Source organism: Amphiprion ocellaris, chromosome 24 (genome assembly GCF_022539595.1).
Source record: "Amphiprion ocellaris isolate individual 3 ecotype Okinawa chromosome 24, ASM2253959v1, whole genome shotgun sequence".
NCBI classification, from domain to species: domain Eukaryota; kingdom Metazoa; phylum Chordata; class Actinopteri; family Pomacentridae; genus Amphiprion; species Amphiprion ocellaris.
The window spans coordinates 9,957,202-9,970,649 of NC_072789.1; the positions used below are offsets into that span (position 1 = coordinate 9,957,202).

At 34.8% G+C, this 13,448-nt stretch overlaps 1 protein-coding gene across 3 annotated transcripts in view; it reads left to right on the forward strand.

The window, feature by feature from the left end:
* The window catches only part of gpd2 (glycerol-3-phosphate dehydrogenase 2 (mitochondrial)), a 42,953-nt gene that overhangs the window by 7,086 nt on the left and 22,419 nt on the right, over positions 1–13,448 (forward strand). The window contains exons 1-4 of one of the 3 annotated variants that reach the window (XM_023290360.3): positions 899–1,041; positions 8,636–8,742; positions 10,702–10,710; positions 12,546–12,717. In XM_023290360.3, coding sequence (XP_023146128.1) covers positions 8,641–8,742; positions 10,702–10,710; positions 12,546–12,717 — 283 coding nt within the window. In that variant the 5' untranslated portion in view covers positions 899–1,041; positions 8,636–8,640. Of the gene's footprint in view, positions 1–898; positions 1,042–8,635; positions 8,743–10,701; positions 10,711–12,545; positions 12,718–13,448 lie in introns of those variants that run through there. The other 2 variants (XM_023290362.3, XM_055008453.1) reach the window with 2 other exon arrangements.

Genomic DNA, 13,448 nt, shown 5'->3' on the forward strand with positions numbered 1-13,448 from the left:
GATTTTACCTGTTTTGTTAAATTACACATAATATCTAGTAAAATCACACAATATAATCTGTTTTAAATGTTTGTCATTAAAGGAAACCCAACAAAAACCAACAACAGCGACAAAAAATGGGTCAAAATTTTAAGTAATTCACAGCAAAAATATTGTTTGTATTTTTACAAATAGTAATTTGCTCTTTTTTAGCGATTAACAATAACATCACTGTTTAAATCAGGATAAATATCCTCATTTTACAAATATTCACTGTTATTAGAAACCCAAATTTTGTATGTTGAACAAAGGTAAATAATATTTTTACAAACTTTACAGAATACCGACTTTTATTTCATTAAAATTACAGAAGAAACATGTTAATTTACATGTTGACAATTTAAAAAAACAGGCTGTAAGTGTAAAAAGTGTTCACATCAAATATAAATAGTTTATATATATATATATATATATATATATATATATATATATATATATGTATATATATATGTTTGGTTTTTTTGTGAGCGTTACAATATTGTACCGTTTTTGAACATATTTTTTCTGGCACCGTTTTTGCATGATTGTCACCACTTCTTCACTGATTTTTTTATTTACGTAGATTTTTGAGCTAAGCTGAGGAAACAATTTTTTACCATCCTAGCAATGCCTGTGTTTTTACTCTATAAAAACACTGTTCAGGTGTAGTTTTATTTGTATTCTGAAGCCTTGATGTTTTTCTGCTCGCCTCCTGCCCTGAAACTCAGAAAGCGACAGCTGGTAGCTCTTCTGCCTCTTTATTATTATCCTGAGGAAGAGGATGGACGGTTGCGCAATCTTGCCCTCACTTTACGTCAACTACGTGGCCCCGCCTCCGCTCAAACCCCATTGGACTGTACAATCCGAGCGCTGCCCTCCGATTGGCTCCCCTCACCGTCGCTCCCCGCCGCAGACTTCCTGGTTGTAGCTGTCAAACACAGGTTCGGATAACTGCCGATGCCCTCAGTCGCCGCCCTGCATCGCCCAGAGCGACTTTTATTCAGCCACAAACCAAGAAACCCTGTAAGTGGAACGTCTTTTGTGTCAGCTAGTGTTTTCGGGACATTTTGAAATCTTTCTAAGCGTTCCTTTGCCCCGTTTGTTTTGGCAGAAAGCCAAAAAAGCGGAACAATATCTGCGGATTTTTCTTGCTAGTACCTGAGACACATAACCGCCTTCTTCTTCTGCTGTTAGCGCCGAAGATAAACCACATTAATGTGTGTTTTGGTTATTTAAAACCATACAAACAGCTCAGTTACTCACAGGATCTTGGCTCATCCTGTTCAGATGAACAACTGGTGTCTGTGTAATTCGTGACTGTTAAGACGAGGCTGATTGTTGGTTTTCCTCAGAGAAGCACACTGAGCTGACAGTTTAATCCACAGCTACAAGTCACTTTACAACCACTTCTTCTTCTGTGGAACAATCTAGCAGTACAGAACAATGCACACAGCCTGTTTACAGCTGCTGATAAAGGCAGACACCTGAGCTCCCAGGTGGCAGCTTCAAATGTAGATATTTCTTTTAAAAATAGACAAATTTTCAATCTACTTCGCCATGTGTTTGAGCCCACGTTACATTCAGAAACCTCCTGTTCTGTTCTGCTGCTGACTCATAATGAGTGAACAGGCTGATGTAAGTGAAAGATTGTGTTTTCCTATAGGAGGAAGTGGGAGGAAGAGTTTTCTATTCAGCTCGAAGTGTTCACACAGTTCTGTAGTTCAGCCAGTACAGAGCTGTGATTGTCCCACCAGATGACTCTATTAACTGTATTTGGAAAGAATTAACCGTTTTAGAATGACTGTGTTGATTTTATAGGGGAGAAAAAAAGCAGTAGGAACGTTTCTTGTGTGGTGTAATGCTTGCAAATACATTCAAGAATAGTTTGTTGTTTATTTTTTGCTTTGGATGACATTCAGATTTGGCTTTGCAGAAAAATCCTTGTGATAAAATAACTTCACAGAACATTATATGAGCAGTGAAATAGAGGATTTGGCACATAATTTTTGTAATTACTCCTTAACTGTAAGAAAATGGCTCCACTTTGACTCTCCACTAGAGCTGCATGGTACCATATTTAGTATTTTTGTGATATATATATATATATATATATATATATATATATATATATATATATATATATATATATATATATATACATATATATATACATATATACATATATATATATATATATATATATATATATATATATATATATATATATATATATAAAAATTTTCACCTGATCTCTTGAATAACTCAATTGGGAGAAAATTATTCATTCTAAAAGAAATGTTAGCTCTTGACCAGAAGTCCATCTGCATTGGAAATTAAAAATATTTGAAAAAAAAAGACAAAATAATCAGCTTGGAGCCTTTCTCATGTGTTGTAACACTCGAAAAAGCATCCAAAATAGTGTTTTGCTTTGGATGCAACTCAGATCTGACTTTGTACTAGTCATACAGTTTTGTGTTGCGATTTAAAAGTTTCTTCAACCTTTCTGTAGCTGAATTTTTTCCAAACAACTGCAGGTTTTTTTGATCTCTGTCGATTAGTTGTTTTGTCTATAAAGTGGCAGAAAATTGTAACAAATGTCTTGTTTTGTCCCCAACAAGGACACATGTAGAGATTACTGTCAGAAGAGGAAAGAAATCGGAAAATATTCACATTAAAGGAGCTACGATCAGAAAATATCCATGTTTATGTCTAAGAAAATACTCAAACCGATTAATTGATTATCCAAAAAGTTTGTGATGTATGTTCTGGTGTGTAACCAAATCTTCCTTCTCAGTGTTTCTCTCCAGTTTCCTGTGCACATGTGGTTCCTGCACTCCAACAGACTCTGAAAGTTAAGAAGTAAAAGCTCAGGAAACCTTGAATCAGAGTAAATGACGCTCCATCAGACAGACTTCTCCTGTAGTTACATCATGGAAAAGGAGTTTTCTTTTCGCGTCAAGCAGCAGGAGAGTTATCGGACGATGTGTTTGGGTTAATTTTGCTTATTTGACATTGCATACATCGTAATGTTTATGCTGAGATGTAAATCATGCAGCCCATGCTGCATCCTGTGTTCTGCTGCTGACTCACTCTGAGCCTGCAGATTTAACCAAAGTCAGCATGAAGAGGGGCTTTTTGACTGATAACTAACTTATTAGTGTTCATCCAGGTTAACGGCACCCATCAGATGCCTCATTCTTGTCATATTTGGCTTTTATGGCAGCGCAAACTGACTTAATTAGGATTTTATTGGTCATGCAAAGCTATGAAACAATTGTGATCCAAAATCGAAACTGTTTTGACAATTAATTTATCAGTATGAGTCACTTTCAATGGTAAAAAGTCCAAATTCTCTGCTTGCAGCTTCTTAAATGTGAATATTTTCAGTTTTTAAACCCTTTCTGTGACAGTAAATTGAATATCTTTAGAAATCAAATCTTGGTCTTTGGGTAACAAAATTTATTGCTCCAATTTGATAATTATTTATTGCTCCAAACTTTCTGTCAATGTCAACATTTTAGAGCCTCAAGTAAACTCTCAATTTGAAGAATTCTGACCTGCTAATCATATATTTGAGTGAAATTCAGTCTGGTTTAAACTATAGTGCAACTATTTAATTAGTCTCCACCTATTTTCACAGTCGATTAATTGACTCGTCTAAATTCTGTCATTATAGCTTCTTAAATGTGATTATTTTCAGTTTTCTTTCCTCCTCTGTGACTTAAAACTTAACATATTTGGACGAAACAAGACATTTGAGGAAGCACTGATTGATATTTTTCACTATTTTCTGATGTTTTCCATTTGAAACAACTAATCTGTTCATCAAGAACATGATCTACATTGAAAATAATCATTAGTTATTGCGTATTTACTTCATAAGTTGTGTAATGTTGGAGTTTTGGTTGGACAAAGCAAGTTTCCTAGATCACAACTAGACATCTTCAGATTGTTTGTTTTGTTCGAACAAACAAAAGCAGCAAATCTTCACATCTGACAACTTCAAACGAGAGCAGGAAAGATTCACTGTTTAGCTGTCAACTTGAAGAAGTGATCAGTGATTATTCAGTAACTGCAGCTTCTTAAATGTGAATATTTTCTGGTTTCTTTCCTCCTCTGTGACAGTAAACTGAATATCTTTGGACAAAACAAGATATTCATCAGTTTGGACTTCAGGAAACCCCCTAAATTTAAACTTTTTATCGTTCCCAAGATCATAGATTCTTAATTAAATTCTTATCTGACAGTAAAATCTTAACTTGAACTCAGTCTGACTTTACTTCAGGTCACAGCAGCAGCTATGTTGCTACCAAATGCAGCAGAAAAAAACTACCAAAAAGGACTGAAATCAGTTTCTTATTTCGTTCTGGTTCACTTGTGGTCCTGAATATTCTTTATGATGTTTTTTAAACATTCAACCTGTCTGCTGCTTTATAAATGTATCCGTATTCTGAGACATGTTTGCAGTTCTGCTCAGAATCTTTTTGTCGCCTGCAGTGTTACAGTTAATCAGTGATTTGTTGAAATTCCTGAGCTCCTCCTGGTGCAGATGAAAGGATTAAAGAAAGCACAAAAATGCAGATTATTTTGAAAACTAAATAAAAATCTGACTGCAGAGATGAGACACTTTAAGTAGCATGAATTGCTTAATGGAATATAAATTACATTTGTGTCACTTTCAGCTGTAATAGTGCACCAGAGTGTATTTTTGCACATTTGTCAGTACATTTCAAAGGTCGATAAATTCACGTGTGAGGAAGGTGACTGAACCCTAACCTGTACCTCAGTGGAGAGGAAACTTTGGATGAGATGTTTATTATCCTTTTTATTTTATTTCCTGTGTGTTTTGGGGCAAAAAAAACCTAAAATGTAACTTTTCTTTCAGAGTTCAGGTCTAGAAATGAGCTGAACTTTATCATGTTCCACTGCCGGTCCAAAAAAAAAAAGTCACCACCTGGATTTAACTAAGCAATTAGGTGAGAGCTTCCATTGGATAATTACTGCAGTGATGAATGAGTTTCAGTTGCAGCAACTTATTGAACCCCAGCTGATGCAGTGAGGAGCTTCTCATTTCTTAAACAACCATGTTAGAAGACATTTCCTGTGGTCATAGAAAGGATGTTAATCTGTCTCAGAAGGGTCAAATTATTGGCCTGCACCAAGCAAAGAAAACAACTAAGGAGATTTCTGAAACTACTAAAATCAGGTTAAGAACTGTCTAATGCGTGATCAGCATTTTTATTTGTTGCCTTTCTTCATACCGATCTGTCTGGAATTTTTTCATTTTCTAAAGCAGCTGCAGGCTTTTTTTCTACTCAGAATCAACCTTTAGGAGGTGATTTCATACAACGGTAAGATCGGTCCACGTACGGCAAAACCAATGAGTTTGTGTTACCATATTTTACAGAAATCTACTGTTTTCTGGTATTTTTGATCATTTTATAAGCAGAAATGTTGAATATGCTAGAGCAAATGAAACACCAATTAACAGAACTGGTTCAAAAATGGTTGAATTACTGTTAATAGTCTAAATTGTTGTTATTTTATTCCACATACAGCAAAACCAGTGAGTTTGTATAACCGTATTTGACAGAAATCTGATATTTCTGACCATTTTTGAAGCAAAAATGAGTAAATGAAGCTCCAATTAACAAAAATGGTTAAAAGCATTTAATTATTATTCTTAATCTCAATTCTTATCATGTTGGGCACCATAAATACGTGTTTACAGGAAAAACGCAGTTGTTTTTTGGTCTTTGCATGGTGTAGAATCAGGAGAACAAAGACATGTAGGAGGTTGACGTCACAGTTTTGTAATATGTAGCTGTGGAGAAAAAAAAATGCTGTTATGAATGGAAGCTACGATGCTGACAGATCTGAGAATTTAAGAACCGCTTCTCAAGTGGAACAGGTTCTTAGATTCCATCCCTAAATATCCCCTAATATTCCTACATGGCATGTATTGTCTAATTTGTTGTACATGAAGCAAGTAGTCTGTGATCTAATAATCTGTTGGTCAGGATTTAACATTAAAAGCTTTATTTAACGAATAATTAATCCTCTAATTGTTCTAACTGAACTATTTGTCATTTGACTAAAGGATTCATTGTTGAGTAGAGCTGCAACAATTCAGATTACTTTTCAACTATTAAATAATCTCCAACTATTTTGATATATGAGAGTGAGTAGCTTTACAAGAATAAAAAGTCTAAATTCTCCTCTTCTGGCTTCTTAAGTGTGAATATTTTCCGATTTAGACTTTTTTTTATCTTAGACTTCTGGAAATTTTGACATTTTTTAAACTGTTTTCTGACATTTTATGGAGTTAACAGCTAATCAATTGATCAGTTTGATTTTTTTTTTTTAAAGAAAACTCTAAATTCTGTGACTGCAGTCTCTTACCTCTAAATATTTTGTGGTTTCTGTCCTTCTTTGTGATGGTAAACTGGACGAAACAAGACTTTAGTCATCTTTGAGAAAAATTGACCCTTTTGGACCAAACAACTAATAGTTTAATTAAGAAAATGAAAGCTGAAATACATCATCTATCTTAATGTTTTGATTCATAACAGCCAAAAAAGAGGAAAACATGAAGCACAGAAAAGCAGAAGTGACACAAATGGGTGACGAGGACTTGAGTTGTTCTTTTATTAGTTACATTTTCTGTTAATCAACTGATTGTATTCCTAAATTCTGGTTTCACATTAGCATAGTTGTAAAATCTAAATTTGGATCAATGTCTGACCCTTTCTAGTGATATTTCATATTGTTTTTTTAACCTTGTCAGTATAGAATGAAGCTGTATTTCAACTGTTAAAGGACATGAAACATGTCTGGTTGTTGTAGGATGAAGTGCAAAATGCTAATGATGTTCAATTTTAGGCAAATACAGGTGCGAGAATGTCACACTTTACTCATTTTACAGAAGTTTTAAGCTGAGTTTTATTGTTTTAAATAGTTGTAGTTTCTGTGACAGACCACAGTTCATAATTTGGTTAATAAAAGTACAAAAACACTGAGTAAAAACCCAGATTTGTGCTGCTGCCGTCTGGCCGACACATTAGCGCTGTATTCGGTCATTAGTTACACCAAACTGGCTTATTGACATTTGAGCCATCTGTAGCTGTGGTTTTATTAAAATGCATTAGAATCTGCCTCAGTGTTGGCCGCTCCCTGGAAACCTGTATTCAAAGTGCATTAAAGTAGGAATGCAAATACTTTTTTTGGGCTGCTCCTGGTGGGATTTGAGGCCTGGACCCTGCCAGGCAGCGCTGGTGTCCCGTTCAGCTCTTCATGGTGTAAAGATCGTTATAGAAATATGAAACCAGCGTCCTGAACAGCTGCTCTTATACTGTCTATTAATGTTCATGTTAAAGATAACGCTGCAGTGTTGTTTGCTGTCTGGTTGTATAATCTTATTTAATAGTTAGGGATTTACCGCGTTTCACACGTTAATGCTTCTTCAGTAAATTAACCGTTGTTTTAAATAGAATTAAACCAAGGGTAACGCAGGCAAATCAGATTTTAAATTAAGTTTTAAAATGAATTCAGCTTCATTTTTTAGTAATTATTTTATTATAAGAAATTCTGTAATATATCAATTAATATATAATTATTATGTCATATAAAATAACATATAGTATAAAATGTAATAATTTTGTTGTGAATAATTAATGAATTATTGTTTTAAATAGAATTAACAATAACTAATGCAGGCAAGTCATTTTTAAATTAAATTTTTATAATGAATTTAGGATAATTTTATTAATTTTTTTTTAAAAATGACAATATATAATTATTTTGTCATTTAAAAATAATTTATAGGATAAAATATTATCATTTTGTTATTAAAAATTAATTTAATCTTTTATTTAAAATTTTTAATTGTTAGTTTAATTATTTTTACTAACAATTTTCTATTTTTTAGCGTAATGTGTAATATAAAATAATTAAGATATAATATAAAACATATTTTACAATACAATAATTTGTATTTAATAATTAATGTTTTAAACAATTTTTAAAACTATTATAATTTCATTAAAAATAATTTAATATATTTAAAACTTTTTAATGTAATTTTACTATTGATTTTAAAATATAAATTATAATAATTATTATTAAATAGAAATAATGAATGTAAACTAAAGGAATGTACAAAAGCATTATACTTCCTTTTTAAATAACCATTTAGTTCATTTTAATTTCTTTTTAATGAATTAATAAATTTTTTTCAGCAGGAAATCAAGTAAAAGTTTGCCTCTCTTTGTTAAACTCCCACTTTATTTTGAGTTCATTTCTGAATAAAAATCCCTTAATCCTGAAGAAGTACGTCAGATGATCCAAATGATTGCAGAGAAAGTTAATAAAATGTGTTAATTTTGCACAGCTGGACAAACAAAATGATTTTTAAGAAAGTGCAACTAACAGTAAATTTCCATATTGACCAATCTGATCGTATAGATGTCACAGATGATGAAAAAACTTGAACGTCGGTGTGTCTGCAGCCCGACGAGCAGCTTTTTAGATCCTCCCACTCCGTCTTTACTTAACTCCCTGCATGCTTTCCTCACATGATCCCTGTCAGTCTCACAGCAGCTCTGTCCTCCATCCGCAGGGCCGATGGCGTTCAGGAAGGCTCTGAAACGGACGGCGGTGGTCGGCGGCGGGGCGGTCGCCGCGGCGTTTGGCCTGTCGCAGCTCATCGAGTACAGAAAGACGCAGGTGAGTCGATGCTGCTGCTTCAGGAGCCACTTTTACACATTGTTCGCTTTATGTTCTATGAGGGCATAAAGATCCAGTTTTACGGGACACCACTGGAGACCCACTAAGGCCTTCTGAATGCAGCGTTTCTGGACAAAAATCTCCTTCACAGGGAGGGTGTGCCTTAGAGGGCATGTCCCATCTAGATGTTGGAATGTGTTTAGTCTGCCAAAGGTGTGTTTTCTTGTGTTCTCATTGAAGCACAGCACAGGGAGGCATCAGGTCACTGAACTGCTTTGATAAAATGAGCAGATCTTCTCACAGCATCATGGTTTTACAGTGTTGTTTTGGAAGTAACCACCCCAACATGTTTTCTTCCACTCTACTCACTCCTCCATGGAGGAGTTTTCCGACTTAGTTTCTAAATAATAAAGGTCAATTGTACTACTACTGTAGTAATGTAATACTACTACTGTTTTTATCTCAAATATTGACTGTCCTATCCAACCTCTGTAGACCATGTATGAAGGTACTGCTAGCAGTTAGTTCACTTAGCTTAGCATAAAGACTGTAAGTAAGGGGAAATACGTAGCTTTGGTGTTTGTCAAAGCTAAGCTCAAGTGTCTTTTGCTCGTATTTCTTCACATAGATTGTACTTCAATGTGAATATTGACTCTCTTTCTACCCCATTTTGATGTTTTTGCAAAGAGTTGAATGAGAAAATTGATACCACTGTGATGTCTTTGCGCCAAATTTGAAGCTACTGCTAGCAGCAAGCTAAGTTAGCTTAGCATAAAGACTGAAAATAAAGGGAAACAGCTAGCTATGGTGTTTGTCAAGGCTAATCTGTAGTTTCATCTTTACTACTCCCCTTTTCAATCCTTTTTTAAAATTCTAGTTGATATTTTTACTACTTAGCCGTTTAAAAAATTAAGTTCATGTATCTTTTGTGAGTTTCTTGAGATAAATTGGACTTTAATGAGAATATTGACTCTCTTCTACCCCATTTTGATGTTTTTGCAAAGAGTTGAACAAGAAGATTGATATCACTGTGATGTCTTTTTGCCAAATTTGAAGCTATTGCTAGCAGAGAGCTGAATTAGTTTAGCATAAAGACTGAAAGTAGTTGGAAATTCCAAGCTTAGCTCCATTAATATGGTCTCTTCCCCTCATTTCTCCAGTTAGACCTTGTACAAAAAGGCAAAAATGCAGAAACACTGTTTACAGAGAAATTTAACTACTTAAGGTGTCAATTAGCGTTTTCCTTTATGTTGTACCGTAATTAGAATATTGACTTTCTTTCTACCCAATTTTTATGCTTTTGCAAAGAGTTACATGAGAAGATTGATCCCACTGTTATGTCTTTATGGTAAATTTGAAGCCGCTGCTTTCAACAGGCTAAGTTAGCTTAAAGACAGTAAATAGAGGGAAACAGCTAGCTTAGCTCTTTCTAAAAGCTGATCTGTAGCCATTTTCCAACTCATTTCCAGGCTATATCTCCACTTATACTGTCTAATGCAGGCAAAAATGCCAGAAAATAGTCTTTATAAACTGAAACTGAAGCATTGAAGGTGTCAATTAGCATTTCACATGTTATGTGAAACTTGTATGATAGAAAACATGTTTTTTGTGTCAGAAACGGTAAATTATTGCTGCATGTAGTTGTTTTTTTTTTTTTTTTAAAAATCCATTTGATATTTTAAATAAAGTTATGATTTGCTGCCTGACAGTGCAGATGGAGAACAACAGATAAAGTTTTAAAGGCGGCTGACCTGAAACTCCGCTTCTTCGTGCAAACCTTAATAACCTCCAGCTTCACCTTGAGACCCGACGAGCAGCTGCGACCTCTGAACCGACTTTATTTTTAGGCACAACTCAGCGTGCCGCTCTTTATTTGACTGCACAACCTAATGTGAACTTTGTTTTGTGTCCCGGTGCGATAATGTCTTCTCTTGCCCGTCGCCGTCCTCCCAACCAAAGCACGGATTGGTAAGCAAGAAGTCGACCCTGATGAAATATAATTATTTTTCACAATAGTTTGTAATCATGCATGCCTCTAATCCCAGTAATTGCAATGCTGATGAGATGAATGTCCGTCTTGTCTCCTTTAGCAAGGGCATATGGCTTGGAGAAGTTTTCAAGACAGCGGCCGATTGGCTATTAGCGTAGGCCTTGCTGCTGCTGCTAACTTGATTACGGGGTGCACTTAATTCTGTGCTGTTGTTTGTCTGTGTGCATCATCAAAAATAGACAATGATTATATCATCGCCTTGTTTGGAGGCTGCAGACCTTAAATTACAAACGCCTGCTTCCATTTGCAAGTCAAATTTCCGCGGTGGCTTCAAAGCAGCTTGATGCAATCATTTAGCTTCAACTGCTAAATAGAAAAATGAATAAATATTTCATTAGAAGTGAAATTCCACATCCTCATATCAGAGGAGAGCTTTTTTTGTATTGTAGTTGTGATTATTTCTTTAAATTAATTATTTTGCTAATCAAACAATCGGTGTAAATGATGTTCAAAGAGTGGAATGTGATTTATTTTGTGTTTTTCGAGCAGCATGTTGCAGCAGGTAGTAACCCTCAGAGCTCTGTAAACTCTCAGCTTTGCTACTAATCATACCCAGAATCTGTCCTGTTTTGGTTTTTTTTTTTTTTTTTTTTTTTAATGAGCAACACTTCACCTGGAAGCTAAAGATGATGTGAGACACCGTAAGCACATTATTGTTTCACTTTTTAACAAGAATAGCTTCCTTAAACCAGGTTGAGGTTTATCTTTGATTTGTTTAAATACACCCTGAAGTCGCTAAATCAGGCAGTGAAGGTAGAAGTAGTGAAGTATTGCAAAGAAAAAATGTTACAGTATCAGAAGTGGAGTAAAAGTACAAAGACAGGCATACATGAGGTACCACAGCAGCACAAAAGTTAAAAAGAATTTTCCTGCAGCTGAGATGTCAAAACATACAGTAAGATAACAGAAAATAACCTTTTCATTAAAAATACAGTAATTTTCCATTATTAAAATACAGTTCATAGCATTAATTTTGGCTTTTTGAACAGTAAAGTTATTGTTTTTAATTTTATTTATTTTTTGCAAATTTCTTTCTAAATTTGGGTCTTACAGGGTTAAAGTAATAAATAACTATGCAGTTTATTGAATATTGTCTCCAGCTCTTGACTGTTTATGGACTGTTTATGGAGTTGGTAGCTTAAAACACAATAATTTGTAGATCGTAAATTCGTAAATCGTAGTTAAGAAAAGATATTTCTAGATTTTCTTTCACCAGCAACTGATAGGCTGATCTTTTTTTAACTAAGCTCAGAATTCTTTAAATATTTTAAAGCAAACAGGTTGCTCTTATCATTAATTCAAATACAGCTTCAAAAATTAGTGTATTTTATGCTCAGTTTCAGCATTTTAGATTAACTCCTTCTGTGCAATTAACACCAATCTTTTCTTGGTCCATGTGAAATCAGATACATACATCCTGCTCCATCTACCACAATGCATGTTATTAGCTTACAGTAATGTCATTAAACAGGCACAGCAAATCCATAATGTATGAAAATGATTGCACATCATTATGCGTTATGTCACGTCTTCATATGAGGTGAGAATAATGTGCTTATAGTGTTTCAAAAGGCTCCTTAAGGAAGGTGTTGCCGCATTTTCTTACTTTTCTACAATACAGTGTAGAATTTAACATAGAAAAGGAATGATTTTAACATAGAAGCATTCTAGTTTTAACACAGAAATGTCTCTTTCAGGCCTGAAAGTGTTGATTGTGTTTGTGCTGCTGCCCGTGTATTTGTGTTGCGTTCAGGCCCGGTTGGCCCATGTGGCTGCAGAAGCAGAGCTGAAGGTTCCCTTCGCCGACGAGCTCCCGACCCGACAGGCCCAGCTGGCAGCGCTGAGGAACACCGAGGAGTTCGACGTCCTGGTGGTCGGAGGAGGAGCGACGGGTGCCGGATGTGCCTTAGATGCCGTCACTCGCAGTAAGTTCTCCATGTTTTTAACAGTCTCAGGCTGATTCTACCTGCTCAGGTAGCAGACAATGTAAAACTGGTTTCTGTTGGCTGCAGATAACAGCTCTGTATTGCAGGGTGATTTTTTTTTTTTTTTTTTTTTTTTTTTTTTTTTAAAGTACACGTTGAAAGTATAAAGAAAGAACGACAAATCAGCGAACAGTTTGAACCCTCTGAACCCCAAAACCTGCCAACAGGTTTGAAAGGCAAAATGGCAGAATTTATCAGAGCCAGAAACTCTAAAAACAGAAAGGAATGGAAGATATTCACCTTTCTTTGAGCTGATCATGTGTGGTGTAACATTCTGTAATGAAAAATAACCAAATCTAAGCCTAAAATCGTGATGTTTTGTCAAAATCACTTTATTTTACATTTTTGCATTTAAAAATTCGCCTAAAATAAACAGTTTTACCAGAACCAAATTTTGTAAAATGTTAAAAATTCTGCGCTACTCGGTGCAACTGTGAAGCTATAAATGACTCAACTTCAGCCAATATTCATGTGATAAAAATTCAGAGATGTTTTGGCTGAACTGCAGGTTTTGTTTCAACACAACAGAAAGGAAACAAGTACGTACATTTTTTTAGAATTTAAATAGTCAATTATCTATAGCATGTGGAGCCATGCTTAGATTGTAGCGCTGATAAACGGTGTCATTTGTAATTAGAATAAAGTCATTTTGGTCATGATTTTAAGCCTAA